At 41.9% G+C, this 20,603-nt stretch overlaps 1 protein-coding gene across 1 annotated transcript in view; it reads left to right on the forward strand.

Moving 5' to 3' along the window:
- Nucleotides 1-939: 939 nt before the first annotated feature.
- The window catches only part of stard15 (StAR-related lipid transfer (START) domain containing 15), a 29,906-nt gene continuing 10,242 nt past the window's right edge, over nt 940-20,603 (forward strand). The window contains exons 1-5 of the mRNA XM_020523944.2: nt 940-953; nt 1,868-1,896; nt 2,882-3,034; nt 6,065-6,168; nt 7,326-7,443. Coding sequence (XP_020379533.2) covers nt 940-953; nt 1,868-1,896; nt 2,882-3,034; nt 6,065-6,168; nt 7,326-7,443 — 418 coding nt within the window. The remainder of the gene's footprint in view (nt 954-1,867; nt 1,897-2,881; nt 3,035-6,064; nt 6,169-7,325; nt 7,444-20,603) is intronic.

The following is a 20,603-nucleotide window of genomic DNA, read 5'->3' on the forward strand; positions in this document are numbered from 1 at the left end:
AATCTCCCCTCCCCCTACCGCATCCCAAAACCAGTCCAGCTCGTCCCTGCCTCCCTAACCTGTTCTTCCTCCCACCTATCCCCTCCTCCCACCTCAAGCCGCACCTCCATCTCCTACCGACCAACCTCATCCCGCCCCCTTGACCTGTCCGTCCTCCCTGGACTGACCTATCCCCTTCCTAACTCCCTACCTACACTCACCTTTCCTGGCCCCATCCCCGCCTCTTCGACCTGTTTGTTTCCTCTCCACCTATCCTCTCCTCTATCCATCTTCTATCCGCCTCCCACTCTCTCCCTATTTATTTCAGAACCCCCTTCCCCTCCCCCTTTTCTGATGAAGGGTCTAGGCCCGAAACGTCAGCCTCTCTGCTCCTATGATGCTGCTTGGCCTGCTGTGTTCATCCAGCCCTGCACCTTGTCGTCTTTGGATTCAGCTTGCCAACTTACCCTGGATCCCATGTGCTTTTACCTTCTTCATCAGTTTCCCATGTGGGACCTTGTCAAAGTTCTTGCTGAAATCCATATAAACTATGTCAAATGCACTACCATCATCTACACACCTGATCAGCTCCTCAAAAATTTCAGTTTTGTTATGCATGACCTCCCTTTGACAAAACCATGCTGACTTCCCCTGATCAAACTTTGCCTCTCTAAATGGAGATTAACAATCTCCTTCAGAATTTTCTCCAACAGTTTCCCTACCACTGACTGGCATGACATTCATTGCCTGTTATTCCCTGATAAATTCCTACTACCATTTTTGAAAAGTGGAACATCAGTCGACCTCTAGTCCTCTGGCACCTCCTTGTGGCCAGGGAGGAATTAAAACTTTTGTTCAGAAGTCCTGCAATTTCCTCCTTCATCTCTCATAGCACTTGGGATTCAACTCATCTGGACCTGAGGATCTAAGATTAAAAAAACAGGTAAGGCTATTGGTGAAATGAATAATAAAAGGTAAAAGCTCCATATCTGAATGCATGTAGCATTTGGAAGAAAACAAATGAATTCACACTGCAAATAGATAAGTATGATCTGATTGTTATCACAGATACATGACTGCACATTTATAGAGATTGATACTTATATATTGAAATATACAGGACATTTCAGAAGGACAATCAGTTAGGAAAAGGTGTAGATGTGGCTGTCTTAATTAATGATGATATGAACTCAAGAAAGGCTGTGTAGGCCAAGTCACTGAATGTATTTAAGACAGATATAGATGGGTTCTTAATTAGTAAAGGGATCAAAGCTACATGGAGAAGGCAGGAGAATGGGATTGATCTGCATATCAGCTATGATTGAGTGGCAGAGCATACTCGATGGGCCAAATGGTCTAATTTTGCTTGTATATGTTATGGTCAAAGAGAGATGACTGAACTAAGCTCAGGAAATTTGGAAATGGAAACATTTTGATAGTGATGAGAAATGGTAAAGGCAAAAAGTCTGATGTACAGATGCTGAACAGTGACCACATGGTACAGTGAGGTATACAGAGAGAAATAAAGGGAAATTATTAGAAATGTACAATGGTAATGTTAGTGAATTTTAGTCTATACATAGACAACAAAATCAAATGGACAAAAGTAGTCTTGAAGATGAAGTTATAGAATATTTTTGGGATAATTTTGTAGACTAGCATGTTTTGAACCTGATGAGAGAGCAGACTGTATTAGATCTGGTATTGCACAACAGTACAGGATTAATTCGTGATAAGGCACCACTGTTAGAACAGGATAAGTTCAATGTAATTGGGCAGAGTCAACATCATGTTGTTAAAGGGAAATCATGTTGAATGAATTCTTTAGAGTTCTTTGGAGAAGTGAATAAAGGGGAGCTGGCGGATGTACTGAAGTTGGTTGATAAAGTTCCACCGCAGGGAGGGAGTTGCATAAAAATAACATCCATAAACTAGTAAACCACACACTCAATGGCTTTGTTTTAGAGGCAAGAGTTTAACTTTCACTATGGCAGTTGCAGAAATTGGAATTCAGTAAATATCTGGAAATAATAAGCTAGCCTAGTGGCAACCGTGTCCTTATAATTATCATTCTGGTAAAAACATATCAGGTTCATTAATATCCTATAGGGAAGGAAACTTGTTGTCCTTACCTGGTCTGGGCCTATATGTGACGCCAGACCCACAGTAACTCTTCGCTCTCTGCTGGGCAATTAGCAATGGTTAATAAATTCTGGCACAGACAGTGAGGTCCACAGTTTGTTAATAAATTTAAAATTATCAAAGTTTATTGCAGAAAATAATGGTAACATGTTCTCAGGGATAACAAATGAGCTGGTTAAGAGGAAAGGGAAAGTTTGCATAAACAAGCCATTTTCTGACTGGCAAGCGATAATGAGTGGTGTGTCATATAGATCAGTGCTGGGGCCACAGCTGTTTTTAATTTTTATAAGTGACCTGGACGAAGGGACTGAAGCTATGGTTATTAAATTTATAGATGGTACAAAGGTAGGCTAACGAATGAAGAGGCCATAAGGAGACAACAAAGTCATACAGATAGGTTAACTGAGTTTTCAAAGATCTGTCAAATGAGTCTAATGTCGAATTGTACATTTTGGCAAAAGAATTAAACAGAAGCATATTATCGAAATGGTAAGAGATGGCAAAGCCTGAGACACAGAGGGAACTATGTGTTTTGGTGCATGAATCACCAAGTGTTAGTATGCAGGGCAGCAAGTAACGAGGAAAGCTAACAGAATATAATCATTTATCACAAGGAGAACTGAATACAAAAGTGGGGAGATTATGCTTCAATTAAACAGGACACCAGAGAGATTACATCTGGAGTATTGTGTACAGTGTTGGTCCTTATTTGAGGAATGATATCTTATCAAAACAGCTTCTAAACTGCCAACATTTCTTTTTCAGATGAGGATTAACTGCAAAGATGTTTCAGCTGCCACCCTCTATGATGTTCTTCATGACACACATTACAGGAAGAAATGGGACACTAATATGATTGAGACGTATGACATCGGTCGGCTGACAGTCAATGCAGATGTGGGCTATTACTCCTGTAGGTAACACTCCCGTCAGTGACTCCGTTGGTGACACCTCCATCGGTGACACCCCCGTCGGTGACACCCCCATCGGTAACACTCCCGTTGGTGACACCTCCGTCGGTAACACTCCCGTCGGTAACACCCCCATCGGTAACACTCCCGTTGGTGACACCTCCGTCGGTGACACTCCCGTCGGTAACACCCCCATCGGTAACACTCCCGTTGGTGACACCTCCGTCGGTGACACCCCCATCGGTGACACCCCCATCGGTAACCCTCCCGTCGGTAACACTGAAGACCCTTTTAAGAGCATACAGCCATAAGACACAGGAGCAAAAGTAGGCCATTCAGCCCATTGAGTCTGCTCCACCATTCATTGAGACCATGGCTGATCTGATAATCCTCAACTCCACTTTCCTGCCTTTTTCCCATAACCCTTACTTCCCTTACTGATTAAAAAATGGTCTACCTCAGCCTTGAATAAGGACCCAGCTTCAGTTATGCACTGCAGTAAGGATTTCTGCAGATTCTGTACCCTTTGAGAAAAGAAATTCCTCACCATCTCTGTCTTAAATGTGTGACCCTTTACTCTGAGATTATTCTCTCTGGTTCCAGACTCCCCCACAAAGAGAATCAACATTTCAGCATCTACCATGTCACGTCCCCTAAGCGTCTTAATAATTAAACTCATGAAGTACTGCATAGGTCCTGACTGTGTGTCCAGACTGAGCCAGAGATTAATTCAGGATCTGTATATATGTATATATAATTCATCAAATAAATTGTTCACAGACACAGGAGGCTATCACATGTTAATGGAGAGAGAGATGTTCACAGAGGATCAGGGAGCAGTTAGTAAACCAATAATAACCAACAGTAAATAAAGAATTGTTTCAGCTGATGACTTCTTCATGACAAATAATGAAAGAGAAAGCAGGAAATCCGACCACTCCACAACCTCATCAAACAGCCTCTGTTATTCAACTAGCAGTGGGCAGAGAGGTGAGGATTTGGGAGCCACACCATGTGCCTGTGCACTGCTGGAAGGTGGTGGGAGCATGGTCGGAGCACCCTATTGAGGCAGCTCAAGCCCATGAGAATGATCCAAAGCAGCAAGAACTCCCTGCATGGGAAGACTCCTATCATAAGAGGGATTGGTGGGAAAGGGATTAGCCTTTGGTCCTAAAAACTAATCCCTCTTCCATCCCTCGCCTGCATTTAAATCAAGACAAAATACTGGGATGCTGGAAACCTGAAACAAATACAGAGCATGCTGGAGAAACTCAGCAGGTCTATTAGCATCTGTGGAGAGAGAGAAAGAAAATTAATTTCTCAAGTCTGGTATGATTCTTCAGGGATTGGAGAATTTTTTTTAACTTTTGACAGAGGTAGAGGAGGTGCAAAAGTGAAAATTGTGTACAAGCCCAGTGCAAAAGACAAAGGAGTTGCTAATATGATGAAAGAGGAAAAAAGATGTAAAGTGGATATAAAATAAGCTGCAAAAGGAAGTGAATGGGTCCACTCTTGTAAGAGCAAAGTAAACAGAACATAAACAAGACAACACTGTGAGTGTAATGGGGTAGAAGAGAATGGAAGGGAAACGGAGAACAAGCAACATCACCTATCAGTTTCTGAAGTTATGAAGCTCAATATTGAGACCTCAAAGCTGAAAAGTGCCAAAACAAATCATGAGGTGTTGTTCCTCGAACTTTAATTGTGTTTTGTTGGAACATTTGCAGCAGGACAAAAATTGTCATGTCAGAGGCAGCCCAGTGAAGTGTGATATCTTCAAAGCAGATGTGAACAGACGCTCAGTAGCAGCAGTGTGTACTATCTACAAGATACACTGCAGAAATTCACAAAAGATCCTCAAACAGCACCTTCCAAACCCACAACCACTTCCATCTCAAAAGACAAGGGCAGCAGATACATGGGAACACCACGACCTTCATGTTCCCCTCCAAGCCACTGACTTGGAAACATATTGCTGTTCCTTCAGTGTTGTTGGGTCAAAATCCTGAAATTCCCTCTCTAATGGCATTGTGGGACAACCCGCAGCAGATGGATTACAGTGGTTCAAAAAAGCAGCTCACCGCCACCTTCTCAAAGCATTGAATGGTGGGACAGACTTGAAGGGCTGAACCACCTACTTCTGTTCCTATGTTCCTGATTACAGATGGGCAATTATTGCTGGCCTATCCAGCAACACTCACATCCCATGAATGAATAAAAAACAAAATTTAAGTATTGCTTCCTATTCCTGATAGGTAGCATACTGCTGGCTAACTGTGAATGGTGATGTAATGGGTACATCAGGAAATTAATTTGTATGATGCAAAGCTCACAGCAAAGATAATTTGAGCATTGCTCAAAAAAAACTCTGACACTCAACAGGACAATACACAAAATGCTAAACTAAGGGGACATCAATCTTTATACTAGATGAGAAGAGGGTGCTGATTGGTTGGCAAATGGACTTTGAATGGAAAGTGCCTTAGTTTGATAAAGGTCTGGAATGTACCACCTGGGAGCATGGGGCAGGCAGGTTCATAGAATCCCTACAGTGTGGAAACAGGCCCTTCGGCCCAACAAGTCCACACCAAACCTCAGAGCATCCCACCCCTACCTATCCCCCTAATCTACACATCCCTGAACAGTACAGGCAATTTAGCATGGCCAATCCACGTAGCCTGCACATCTTTGGACTATGGGAGGAAACCCACACAGACAAGGGGAGAACATGCAAACTCCACACAGACAGTCGCCCAAGGGTGAAATTGAACCCGGGCCCCTGGCACTATGAGGCAGCAGTGTTAACCACTGAGCCACATGCCACCCTGTTCGTGTGAGTGGTTTGGGACTGGAATGCAGTGTGTTAGCGTGTGGTAGAGGCAGGTTCACTCAAAGATTTCATAGGATAATTGTATTATTTTCTTTTGGGAAAATGCAAGGCTACAGGGCACAGACTGGGATGTAGCTCCTTAAGATGCTATTGTTATTTTACTGACAGTGTTTTTATTTTATTCTGTGTTTATTTCTGTTAGGGAAATGTCCAAGTCCACTGAAGAACAGAGACTTTGTTACTTTGCGTTCCTGGCTGCCTCTTGGCAATGACTACATGATTATCAACTACTCTGTGAAGCACCCAGTGAGTATCACTCCCTCGGGAGCTCCTCCTGTCCAGTGGGAAGCATGGTTTGATTCTTGCTTTTGAACGCACCTTGTGTATAATGTCACAGAATATAAAATTCAGGGTTCAAATGGAAGTCTTCCACAAGACAAAGATTTTATTGTTGCTGATAGTTTAGTGGAAGAGAGGAAGCAGCGTATTCTGAGACTGTACAGTTATTGGCCCAGACTGTGGCTGAATTTCAAATGACCTCTCCTTCAGACCACAATCTGAGGTTGACTTTCAGACCAACGAGAGGCAACCCGGTGGGTTCAGGAAAACACAGAGTCTGATTTTCCTGTACCTGAGGGAAGATGAATATTATAGCAATAAGTATTGAATAGAAGCAATATGATAGCAGGAAGCAGTGGTCTCTAACACTGGGTGATGGGCTCGAAACCCACCACAGCAGATGGTGGAAACAGTAAAGAGTAACCAAACACAGTCCTTGTGCAGACAAAGCGCCATCTTTAAACTGAGGATAGTGCCTATCATGTTGTGGGGCACTGTCACCGTTATAAAAGGAATAAACCTCAAAAGGATCAAGCAACTCAACACTGGGCAGCCATGAAGCAGCAGCCAAATCATACTCTAACACAATCTGCAGGCTCACAGCCCGGCATATCCCCCACTCAACCATTACCATCAAGGCAGGAGATCAACCCTGGTTCAATGGAGAGTGCAGGAGGGCATGCCAGGAGCAGCACCAGGCATACATGAAAAAAATTGAGGTGTCAGCCTGGTGAAGCCACCAAACAGGACCCTACTTGCCAAACGACATATGCAGCAGTGACAGTCACTCAGTGATCTCACATCCAACACATCAGATCGAAGCTCTGCAGCCCTATTATATCCAGTCGGGAATAGTGATGGACAATCAAACAACTTGCTGGAGGAGGAGACTCCACAAACCCAGGCTGGATTTTGAGATTTATCGACTCTGAACAGTCTATTCTCCCAGGGATGAACGTGCCTGGAGATTTGCAAATGATTGAATGAATTATGAATGATAAAATATTAGGACTAAACCCACACACTGAAGCAATTGTGTCCTCAGGAAATTGCTGCTGCACAGAAAGATCTATTCTCAATTCTAGATTGTTAACTGATATCACTGTCTACACTTTTATTTCCAGAAATACCCTCCAAAGAAGGACATTGTGCGAGCTGTCTCACTCCAAACTGGCTACTTCATCAAATCGAATGGAGCTAACAGCTGTACTCTGTACTATCTAACCCAAGTGGACCCAAGAGGTGAGTGCAAGAACAGAATACTCAAAGCCTCCACGACAAATTGATTTTGAAATTTGTCCTTCCAGTGGTTCAGTGAATAGATCTTGCACTATGCGTTGAGAACATGAGGAGGCCAATCAGCCTTATCAGCCCAGCCTAGCATTCAATACAATCATGACTGATTGGCATCTCAACTTAATTTTCAAATATTTTCAATACCCAAACCTATCTACAGACTGGTGAGTCTCACATCAGAAGCTATTGGAAGGAATTATTAGGGATAGGATTTACGCACGTTTGGAAAAGCATGGCCTAATCAGGGACAGTCAGCATGGTTTCGTGCAGGGCAAGTCATGTCTTACTGAGTTCTGAGGAAGGGTCACTGGACCCGAAACGTTAACTCTGATTTTTTTTTCACAGATGCTGCCAGACCTGCTGAGCTTTTCCAGCAACTTCTGTTTTTGTTCACGTCTTACTAACTTGCTTGAATTTTTTGAGGTGGTGAGAAAGGTGATCGATGGGGGTAGAGCAGTGGATGTTGTTTACATGGATTTTTAGTAAAGCTTTTAACAAAGTCCCTCATGGTAGGTTCATCCAGAAGATTAAGATGCATGGGATCCACAGTGACTTGGCCGCATGGATTCAGAATTGGCTTGCCCATAGAAGACAGAGAGCATGGGTGGAAGGGTGTTTTTTAGGCTGGAGGTCATGACTAGTGGTATTCCACAGATATCCGTATTGGGACCTCTACTGTTTGAGATATATATATAAATGCCTTAGATGAATATGTAGATGGGTGGTTAGTACTTTTGCAGACAATACAAAGATCAGTGGAGATGTGGGAAGTGTAGAGGACTGTCAGAGGATACCACAGGATATAGATCAGTTGCAGATATGGGCAGAGAAATGGCAGATGGAGTTTAATCCAGGTAACTGTGAGGTGCTGCACTTTGGGAGATCAAATGTTAAGGAAAAGTACACAGTTAATGGCAGGACCCTGAACAGCATTGATGTACAGAGGGATCTTGGAGTTCAAGTCCATAGCTCCCTGGAAGTAACCTCACAAGTAGATAGGGTGGTAAAGAAGGCGTATGGCATGCTTGCCTTTATTGGTCGGGGAATTGAGTACAAGAGTCAGGATGTCATGTTGCAGCTTTATAAGACTTTGGTTAGGCCACACTTAGAGTATTACATTCAGTTTTGGTCGCCACATTACAGGAAGGATGAGAAGGCTTTGGAGAGGGTACAGAAGAAGTTTACCAGGATGCTGTCTGGATTAGAGGGTATGAGCTATAAGGAGAGGCTAGAAAAACTCAGATTGTTTTCTCTGGAGTGGTGGAGACTGAGGGGAGACTTCATAGAAGTGTATAAAATTCTGAGGTGCATAGATAGAGTTGATAGACAGAATCTTTTTCCCAGAGTTGAAATGTCTAATACTAGAGGCATGCATTGAAGGTAAGAGGGGGCAAGTTCAAATGAGATATGGGAGTCATGTGTTTTACACAGAGAGTGGTAGGAGTCTGGACACACTGCCAGGGGTAATGGTGGAGGCAGATACGATAGGGGCATTTAAGGGACTTTTAAATAAGCACATGCACATGCAAGGAATAGAGGGGTATGGATAAATGGCAGGCAGAAGGGATTAGTTTCATTTGGCATCATGTTTGGCACAACATCATGGGCCAAAGGCCCCGTTCCTGTGCTATGCTGTTCTATGATCAATGTTCCATGTTGTATGTTCTATTTTCTTATACAAATCTTCTGGCCTCATCTTAAAATCTCTGATTGGTTCCAGCAAGATGCACCTTTTGGATTAAGAGTGGGATTGAAGGGGCGTGAGGTTCGAGGGGTGAAGGAGGGCAGCTCAGCATCAGTGGTGGTCGGGATCAGGCGAAGTCAGGACTGTGGGGAATTTGTGGCTTGGGGGGAACTGGGGTTGGTGAGGTGATTAGGGCTGTTGTATGTGTATCTTGCCTTTAAGGGCATTCACCTTTGAGCACTCCATAAACATGTGTATACAGTGCTGTGACTGTGCCTATGAGTTAGTCTGCTTTGTATCTACACGATACAGATACAGGATACAGTTGGCTCATTGAAATGTTTGATTCATAACATGTCAAGGATTTTTACTGTTTTAAATAAACTAATCCCCAGAGTTAAATGATTGGATGGTTATCAATAATATGAAAGGTGAACAGTAGAGGGAAACATTGTGCTCCTTGTTTATTCATTTATGGAATGTGGACATCACTGCCTGGACCAGAATTGACTGCCAATCCCAAATGTCCAAAGAGCAGTTAAGAGTTAACCACATTGCTGTGGGTCTGGAGTCACATTTGGGCCAGACCAAGTAAGGACCCTAAAGGAAATTAGTGAACCAGATGGGTTCTTCCTGACAATTGGCAATGGTTTTATACTCATTAAACTTTTATTTCCAACCTGTGTACAAAGATGGAGGATATTAATAGAGAGGTAAACAAGTACTTCACATCTGTCATCACTCAGGAGAAGGAGGATGCAGGTACAGAATTCAGGCAAAAGGGAATGTGAGGTTCTTGAGCAGCTTAACACCAGGAGTGAGGAGGTATTGGAGGTTGTGGCCAGTTTAAGTATGAACAAATCCCCAGGTCTGGATGAGCAGTATCCCAGGCTGCTGTGAGAGATGAGGGGCCCTGATCCAAATTTTTAATTCCTCTCTGGTCATAAGGGAGGTGCCAGAGGACTGGAGGGCAGCTAATGTAGTTCCACTTAGGGTGGTAGAGATAAACCAGGGAATTACAGACGGTGAGTCTCACATCAGTGGTTGGGAAACTATTGGAGAAAATTCTGAAGGAGAGAATTAACCTCCATTTGTCACAGCAAGGTTTGATCACTAATATTCAGCATAACTTTGTCAGTGGGAGGTCATGCCTAACAAATTTGATTGTATTTTACAAGGAGGTGACCAAGTGTGTAGATGAGGGTCGCGCTGGTGATGATGTTTATATGGATTTCAGCAAAGCCTTTGACAAGGTGTCACAAGGGACACTCTTAAAAAAAGTAAAAGCACATGTGATCCAGGGTAACTTGGCAGGTTGGATCCAGAATTGGTTTGGTGGCAGGAGACAGGGGTGATGTTAGAAGACTTTGTGTGACTGGAGCCTGGTGTGCGGTGGCATTCATCAGTGCTGGGTCCAGCATTGTTTGTGATATTCTTAAATAATGTAAATAAGAATATGGAGGGATGATAAGTAAGTTTGAAGATGACACAAAGATTGACCAAATAGTTGGCAGTGAGGGGGAGGGTGTTAGGTTACAGGAGGTTCTAAATGGATTGGTCAGATGGGCAGATCAGTGGCTGATGGAATCTAACCCTGATAACGTGGGCGATATATTTCAGAAGAAGGAACAAAAAAAGGGATTACTCAATGAACATCAGGATACCAGGAAGTTCAGGGGAACTGAGGAATCTTGTAGTGCTTTTTCCTAGATCTCTGAAAGCTGCAGGACAGGTTAATAGGGAAGTTAAGAAGGCATAAGAGATGCTTGCATTTATCAGTCATGATTATGAGGAGGATATGTTGAATTCACCTTATCTATACCCATCATGATCTTAAAAACCTCTATAAGGTCACCCCTCAACCTCCTATGCTCCAATGAAAATATCCAGCCTATCCAGCCTCTCCCTATAACTCAAACGTTACTAGTGTAAATTTTGAGTATTTTTTTCTTGTTGCAAAGAAGCACTTCTATACCATGTGACACTATGATTCTATTATCTGGAGTAATTCATACCTAACTCCACTGGTGCAGTTATAAAAACACCAGTTCAAGTCCAAAGCAATGCTGGAGAAAATAACAGACATACAAAAAACTGTTGGAGTTGCACAACACACACAAGGAGCAGCAAATAATTTATGAACAAAAACAAAGTTGCTGGAAAAGCTCAGCAGGTCTGGCAGCATCAGTAAAGGAAAAATCAGAGTTAACGTTTCGGGTCTGGTTAAGGGTCACCAGACCCGAAAAGTTAATTCTGATTTTTCCTTCACAGATCTGCTGAGCTTTTCCAGCAACTTTGTTTTTGTTCCTGATTTATAGCATCCGCAGTTCTTTCGGTTTTTAAATAATTTATGAAATTGTGTTTTCAGAAATAAATAACAGCAGTGAATTTCTCATATACAAACTCAGACAGAATCTAGCAGGATCCAAACAAACAACAAAACAACAAGAGGAAGAAGAAACACAAGACAGTTAACAGAAGGAAGTTATGAAGGAGAAAATATACTGGTCCTTACTAAAAACTTTGAATTAGAAAAACCCAGGGTATGAAACCATATGCTTTAAAATGATCTGGGAGCTCATAAGGACCAAAACATCTCAACCACTTGAAACAGTTTAATGGAGGATATCAGTCAGTGACTGATCTGGAACAAAACCTGGCTGCAGTGCGTCAGGACAAGAAACTGTAATCCATGAGAGGAAATACTGATAATACAAACAGGAATGACTGCCAGTCATACTGATGACTATAGCAATCAACGACAGTGCCAGACAAAGTTATCCTCATGAAATCTGGGCGTAGCAGCAAATTGCCCACACTTCATGGAGACTTGTAGGCTCCGTTGTTACATTTCATTTTTTTTTATTGAGTAATGCGATATGGTATGTTATAGGCTGGGCCAGCTTTTATACTAGTGAGGAACAAGGGTTCTAAAAAGAGGAAAATCCAACTATGATTAACCAGGGAAGTTGAGAGCATCAAAGTGAAAGAAAAAAAATGTACAACATGGCAAAGATTAGGGGCAAGTCAGAGGATTGGGAAAGTTTTAGAAACCAACAAACGACAACCAAGATATGATACAGAGGGAGAAAATAAACTATGAAGGTAAACTTGCAAGTAATATCAAGACAGACAGCAAGAACTTCCTTAAATAAATAAAAAGAAAGAGAAAAACCAAAATAAACATTAGCCACTTAGAGAATAAATTTGGGGAAATAATAATGAAGAACCAGAAAATGGAAGAATAAATACTTTGCATCAGTCTTCACAGCAAAAGACAGTAATAGCATTTCAGAATTACTAAATAATCAAGGAGCAAAGGGAGGAGAGGAATAACTACAATAACTGTCCCTAGAGAAAAAGTGCTGGGGAAACTAGTGGGGCTAAAGACCAATAGGTCCCCTGGACATGATGAGATGCATTGTAGGATTTTAAAAGAAGTAGCCACAGTGATAGTGGATGTACTGGTAGTAATCTTCCAGGAAGCTTTAGCATCTGGAAAGTCCCAGAAGAATGGAAAACTGCCAATTGCCAGAACCTTTATTTAAAAATGGAAAGAGACGAAATGCAGGTAACTGTAGGGTTGTTAGCTTAATATCTGTTATTGGGAAATGTTAGCGACTATTATAAAGGATATACTCAAAGAGCATTAAAAACCAAATTGATGACAGTAAGCAATAAAGCAGAGGGATTTGTGAGTCTTTGTGCATAAATCACAAAAACATGAACCAGCATGTAAATTCATCAGGTAATAAGGAAAGCAAATGGAATATTGGCCTTTATTGGAAAAGGACTGGAGTGTAAAACTATGTATTTTTGTTAAAACTACATATAGCACCAGTCAGAACACAACTGGAAAAGTGGGAACAGATGTGGCTCCTTTTCAAAGGAAAGATGTTCTCACATTGGAGGCAGTCCAAAGGAGACTGACTCATAGAGACCATGTATGGAAGAATATTCTTATGGAGAGGTTGAGAGGGTTGTGCCAGTACTCAATGGAATTTAAAAGAATGAGAAGCAAACCTTATTAAAACAAGCAAGATTTGTAGGGGAATTGACTAGGTAGATTAGGAAAAGGTTGTTTCCCCTTCTGAGAGAGTCTAGGATCAAAGGGTATAATCTCAGAATAAGGGGCTCCTTATGTAAAATAGAGAGAAGAAGGAGTGTCTTCTCTCAGAAGTTAGTGAATTTGTGGAATTCTTTACTTCAGAGGACTGTTGATGCTGCGTTGTAAAATATATTTAATGCTGAGACAGACAGATTATTAATCATATGATTAAAATTATCTGTAAGATTAATAAAGGGGTACGGGGTAAAGGCAGGAAAGTGAAGCTGAGGTTCATCAGATGATTCGTGATCTCATTAAATGACAAAGCAAGTTCGCTGTGCTGAATAGCCTACCTCTGCTGCTATATCTTATATTCTTACGATCTTATTAGAGCAGGCCAAATTGGAGTTGGCCCTCAAGCCTGCCCCTCCATTCAACAAGATTGTGGCTGATCTGCCCCAGTCCTCAATTCCTCTTATGTATCAATTCATCGTAGCCAGCAACTAACTCCCTGGCATTTCAACAGGCTATCTATCTCCCTTTTAAATACTTTCTGTGATCTAACTTCCATAACTCTGTGGTAGAGAATTCCAGACATTCACTACTTTCTAGGAGAAGAAATTCCATGAGTGTCTATTCTGTAACTATGTCCCCTAACTTGAAATTCCACCACTGGTGGAAACATCTTCTCAACATTTCCCCTCAGAATCTTCAATTTTTCAATAAGATTACCCCTCATTCTTCTAAACTGTCCTGAATAAAGCTGTATAACCTTTCTTGAGAAGTCAAAACCCTTCATCTGAAGAATCAGCTGAGTGATCTTGTTTGAACTGCCTCCAATGCCAATATATTCTTTCTTAAAAACGGGGACCAAAACTGTACACAATACTCCAGGTGCAGCCTCATCAGCATCCTGTATGGTTGTACAGAACTTCGTTGTTTTTAAACTCCAAACCCTACTAATAGAGTTCAAAACTGTCTTCTTAATTATTACCTTTTGATCTGTTTTTTCCTGCCAAACTGTTTAATGTCACACTTTCTTACATTAGACTCCATCTGCCAAGTTATTGCCGACTCACGTAACCTATTCATATCAGCTTGCAGATTTCATATGTCCTTATCACAACACAGTCTCCCAACAAACTTTTTTATCGGCAAAATTGGATCTTCTAAGTCATTAATACAGATTGTAGATAATTGAAGTCCTTGGACTGCTATTCCACCAGATACACTTTTCAAAGAACAAAGAACAAAGAAAATTACAGCACAGTAACAGGCCCTTCGGCCCTCCAAGCCTGCGCCGATCCAGATCCTCTATCTAAACCTGTCGCCTATTTTCCAAGGATCTGTATCCCGCTGCTCCCTGCCCATTCATGTATCTGTCCAGATACATCTTAAATGATGCTATCGTGCCCGCCTTGACCACTTCCGCTGGCAACGCGTTCCAGGCACCCACCACCCTCTGCGTAAAGAACTTTCCATGCATATCTCCCTTAAACTTTTCCCCTCTCACCTTGAAATTGTGACCCCTAGTAATTGAGTCCCCCACTCTGCGAAAAAGCTTCTTGCTATCCACCCTGTCTGTACCTCTCATGATTTTATAGACCTCAATCAGGTCCCCCCTCAACCTCCGTCTTTCTAATGTAAATAATCCTAATCTACTCAACCTCTCTTCATAGCTAGCGCCCTTCATACCAGGCAACATTCTGGTGAACCTCCTCTGCACCCTCTCCAAAGCATCACATCCTTTTGGAAATGTGGCGACCAGAACTGTACGCAGTATTCCAAATGTGGTCGAACCAAAGTCCTATGCAACTGGAACGTGACCAGCCGACTCTTGTACTCAATACCCCATCCAATGAATGAAATCATGTCATATGCCTTCTTGACCACTCTATCCACCTGCGTTGCCACCTTCAGGGTACAATGGACCTGAACACCCAGATCTCTCTGTTCATCAATTTTCCCCAGGTCTTTTCCATTTACCACACAGTTCGCTCTTGAATTGGATCTTCCAAAATGCATCACCTCGCATTTGCCTGGATTGAACTCCATCTGCCATTTCTCCACCCAACTCTCCAATCTATCTATATTCTGGTGCATTCTCCGATAGTCCCCTTCACTATCTGCTACTCCACCAATCTTAGTGTCATCTGCAAACTTGCTAATCAGACCATCTCTACCTTCCTCCAGATCGTTTGTGTATATCACAAACAACAGTGGTCCCAGTACGGATCTCTGTGGAACACCACTGATCACAGTCCTCCATTTTGAGAAACTCCCTTCCACTACAACTCTCTGTCTCCTGTTGCCCAGCCAGTTCTCTATCCATCTAGCTAGTACACCCTGGACCCCATGCGACTTCACTTTCTCCATCAGTGTACCATGGGGAACCTTATCAAACGCCTTACTGAAATCCATGTATATGATATCTACAGCCCTTCCCTCATCTATCAACTTTGTGACTTCCTCAAAAAATTTGATCAAGTTGGTAAGACGTGACCTTCCCTGCACAAAACCATGCTGCCTATCACTAATAAGCCCATTTTCTTCCAAATGTAAATAGATCCTATCCCTCAGTATCTTCTCCAGCAGTTTCCCCGCCACTGACGTCAGGCTCACCGATCTATAATTTCCTGGATTATCCTTGCTACCCTTCTTAAACAAGGGGATAACATTAGCAATTCTCCAGTCCTCCGGGACCTCACCCATGCTTAAGGATGCTGCAAAGATATCTGTTAAGGCCCCAGCTATTTCCTCTCTCGCTTCCCTCACTAACCTGGGATAGATCCCATCCGGACCTGGGGACTTGTCCACCCTAATGCCTTTTAGAATACCCAACACTTCCCCCCTCCTTATGCTGACTTGACCTAGAGTAATCAAACATCTATCCCTAACCTCAACATCCGTCATGTCCCTCTCCTCAGTGAATACCGACGCAAAGTACTCATTAAGAATCTCACTCATTTTCTCTGACTCCTCGCATAACTTCCCTCCTTTGTCCTTGAGTGGGCCAACCCTTTCTCTAGCTACCCTCTTGCTCCTTAAGTATGAATAAAAGGCTTTGGGATTTTCCTTAACCCTGTTTGCTCAAGATATTTCGTGATCCCTTTTAACCCTCTTAATTCCTCGTTTCAGATTGGTCCCACTTTCCCGATATTCTTCTGAAGCTTCATCTGTTTTCCAATCTGAAAAAGACTAATTAATCCCAATTCTCTGCTTTCTATGTGTTAACCAATCCACAATAAATTATCATCCAATATTGACTTCCTAACTTGTGCAATGCCTTTTGTATGGCATCTTATAGCAAAAGAGGGCAAAAAGATGATCAAGAAGGGGAAAATAAAGTATGACTGTAAAATTGCAGAGAGCGTAGAAATTGACTGTGAAAGCTTCTATTTACTGAAAGATTAGTGAGGACAAACGTAGGTTGCTTACAATCAGAGAATGGGAAAGTTATTATGGGAAATGAAGAAATGGCAAATGAACTGAACACATACTTTAGTTCTTTCTTCAGAAAAGACAGCACAAATAAACTCGCAGATATGTTAGGGACCAGGGGCCCAGTGAGAAAGCAGATTTAAAGGAAATCAGTATTCGTAAAAAAAATGGAGAGAAAAAATTTCTCTTTATCACAATCTTAAATTGACACCCCTTTGCTCTTAGACTATATCCTCTGGTCCTGGTCTCTCCCATGAAAGGAAACATCCTCTCAGAATTTGCCCTGTCAAACCTATTAAGAATTTTATATGTTTTGAAACTATTTTCTGATCAATCTGTTCAGAGATGTTATTACACACTTCTAGAAAAGGTGGGACTTGAACCTGGCCTTCTGGCTGAGAAGTAGGGATGCTACCATTGTGCCACAAGATATGCTTTGATGAGATCACCTCTCATTCTTCTAAACTCTAGGTAGTAGAGTCCCAAGCTGTTTAACCTTTGCTGATAAGATATTCCCTCCATACCAGATCATCCTAGTGAACCTCCTCTGAACTGTCTCCAATGATATGATATCTTTCCTTAAATAAGGGACAAAACCTTCTCACATTACTCCAGATGTGGTCCCACCAGCACCTTGTACATTTGCAGTAAAACTTCCCTAATCTTATACTCCAAACCCCTCAAATAAAAGCCTATATTCCATTAGCCTTCCTTATTACCTATGGCACCCGTGTGCTAGCTTTCCGTGTTTCGTACACAAGTCCCCCAAAAGTCCCTTTGAGAGTCCCATGAGAACGGGAGTAGGCCATTCAACCCCTTGAGTCTGCTCTGGCATTCAATAAGATCATGGCTGATCTGTGACCTAACCCTATATGCCTACTTGAGTCCATATCCCTAGATAACCATTGCTTAATACATTTTTTTCTTCTTTATTCATTCACGGGTTGACAGCATCGCTGGCTAAGCAGCATTTATTGCCCATGTCCAATTGCCCAGAGGGCAATTAAGTGTCAACCACATTGCTGTGGGTCTGGAGTCACATGTAGGCCAGACCAGGTAAGGATGGCAGTTTTCTTCCCTGAAGGGCATTAGTGAACCAGTTGGGTTTTTGCAACAATGAACAGTGGTTACATGGTTACTTTTTTATCCCAGATTTAAATTTATTAATTGAATTAGCATCAACCACTATTTGCTGAAGAGAGTTCCAAACCTCCAGTAATGTTTGTGTGTAGAAGTGCTTTCTAATATTTCTCCTGAATAGCCTGGCGTAATTCTTAGACTATGCCCCCATTTCTAGAACCCATGGAAATAGTTTACCTTTATCTACTCTGTCTTTCCCTGTTAATATCCTGAAAACCTCAATTAGATTACACATTAACCTTCTAAATTCTAGAGAATAAAGGCCTAGTTTGTCTAATCTCTCCTCATAACTTAACCCCTGAAGTCCAGGCATCATCGTTGTAAACCAGTATTGAACCCCCTCCAGGACCAACACATCTTTTCTAAAGTGTGGCGCCCAGATCTGCTGACAGTACTCTAAGTGGGGTCAAACTAGAGTTTTGCAAAACTGCAGCATAATGTCGGCATCCCTATAGATACAAAGGCCAGCATTGCATCATCCTTCTTGTCTATTTTCTGCATCTGTTTGTGGCACTTTAAAGAGCTATGCACCTGAACCCCCAAATCTCGTTGAACTTTGTGCTTTCTAAAAAATACCCTGGTCTATTCTTTTTCAGTCTGAAATGGATCACCTCATACTTGCTTATATTAAAATCCAGCTGCCACAGGTTATGATGCCACTTTCTGCAGTGTTTCTCCATTTAAATGACATTCTGTTCTTTTGTTCTCCCTCCCAAATGAACTACTTCATATTTTTCCACATTATACTCCATTTGCCTACTTGATGCATATTATAGGTTGAAATAATCTGCCGTTTACAAGTTCCCCATTATCAATTCCCCAATTTCACTGCCCTAGGGTCCCACACTCACTTCAGCGACTCTTTCTTTTATGTATGCAATGAAGCTCTTGTTGCTTGTTTTGTATTTCTTACCAATTTACTTTCAAATTAATTTTTTCCCTCTTTATTAGATTTTTAGTCATCCACTTCTGGACTCCAAACAATTCCCAAACGTTTAGCCCATTCCTAATGGCCCTGGAGACGGTAGTGAGCTGACTCAATTGATACAGACTTTGGGGTGTAGGGACATCCACAGTGTGATTAGCAAGAGAATTACAGGATTTTGTTTTTTTTTATCTCACATGGAGTATGGTGTACAGTTGTGGGCACCACATTTTAGGAATGATGTGACTGCATTGGACAGTATCCAGAAATGAGTTACAGGAGTGGTTCCAGAAATGCAAAACTTCAGAGATGAGGATAGATTGAAGAAGTTGGGACTGTTCTCCTTGAAAAGGAGAAGGGTGAAAGGAGATTTTTTTTTATATTCACTCATGGAATGTGGACATCGCTGGCTGGCCAGCATTTTAATTCCCATCCCTAGTTGCCCTTGAGAAGTTGGTGGTGAGCTGCCTTCTTGAACCGCTGCAGTCCTCCTGCAGTGGGTTGACCCACAATGCTATTAGGGAGGGAATTCCAGGAAATTTGACCCAGCAACAGTGAAGCAATGGCGATATATTTCCAATTCAGGATAATGAGTGACTCAGAGGGTAACTTGCATGTGTGGTGTTCCCATGTATCTGCTGCCCTTGTCCTTCCAGATGGAAATGGTCATAGGTCTGGAAGGAGCTGTCTAAGGATCTTTGCTGAATTTCTTCAGTGCAGAAGTGCATATAGGTTTGCAAGCTCATGTGTGAGCTGGACTAAGCAGATAGAGAGAAACTGTTCCCAACTGTAAAATGATTGAAAACAAGAGAGTACAGATTCAAAGTGATGTGCAAAGATTTTTACTTAATGCGTACTTAGGGTCTGGAATGCACTGCCCGGAAATGTGGTGGATGCAGGTTCAACTGAAGCATTCAGGAGGGTATTAGATGGTTATTTGAATGGAAACAATGGACAGGATTATGGGGAAGAGGCAGGAGAAAGGCATTAAGTCATAATGTTCGTTCTGGGTTCTTATGAAGACACAATGTGCTGAATGGCCTCCTTCTGCAATGTAACAATTCTGTAATTAAATATTGTTAACATATTAGATGATTGACTCAAGCACCGGGCACCTACCTGACCCACAAACTAATACTGTTAAACCAGAAAGTGTTCCGAGCAAGTTTGAGTTGATTTCAGGTTTTCCAAACATTTTAACCCCTCTCCCCCATCCTCACTTTTAAAAGCTACGCCCCAAATCTGCTAAATACCACTTCAAATTTATCAATTTCATTTTCACAACATATTTAACTTCTCACTATCATAAAATGTTCCTACGTCTTTCTAAATATATCATAGTTTGACAGCAAGGCCCCTAGATTCCTGTCCCTTGATCATCTGCTAGAGATAATGGATTCCATTCTCTGTCATTTCCAACTCCAGCAGAAAAGGAGGGTCTAGGCCCAAAACGTCAGCCTTCCTGGTCCTCTGATGCTGCTTGGCCTGCTGTGTTCATCCAGCTCTATACCTTGTTATCTCAGATTCTCCAGCATCTGCAGTTCCTACTATCTCTATTCCCAGCAGAAAATAATTTGTTTGACCACTTGATGGAGCTAGTGTGACTGCTGATGTTGAACTCAGGTTTAAAATGCTTTCACCTCAATGCAGAATCAAGAGCAATTAATTAGTGTTTAATTGAGCTGAAAATAATTGTCTCCCTGAGAACAATTTCTAAAAGTGTTTGGTGACTGAAGAAATTGAAGTTCTGGTGAAACTTTGAAATATATTGCATCCAATTATATGAAATATACACCATTGAAATATCTTACCAATCCCCTTATTCTTACTGAAATAAAATCTGCCCGTCTTCACTAAGAGGTCAGTAG

The sequence above is a fragment of the Rhincodon typus genome, chromosome 12 (genome assembly GCF_021869965.1).
Source record: "Rhincodon typus isolate 14 chromosome 12, sRhiTyp1.1, whole genome shotgun sequence".
Taxonomy (NCBI): domain Eukaryota; kingdom Metazoa; phylum Chordata; class Chondrichthyes; order Orectolobiformes; family Rhincodontidae; genus Rhincodon; species Rhincodon typus.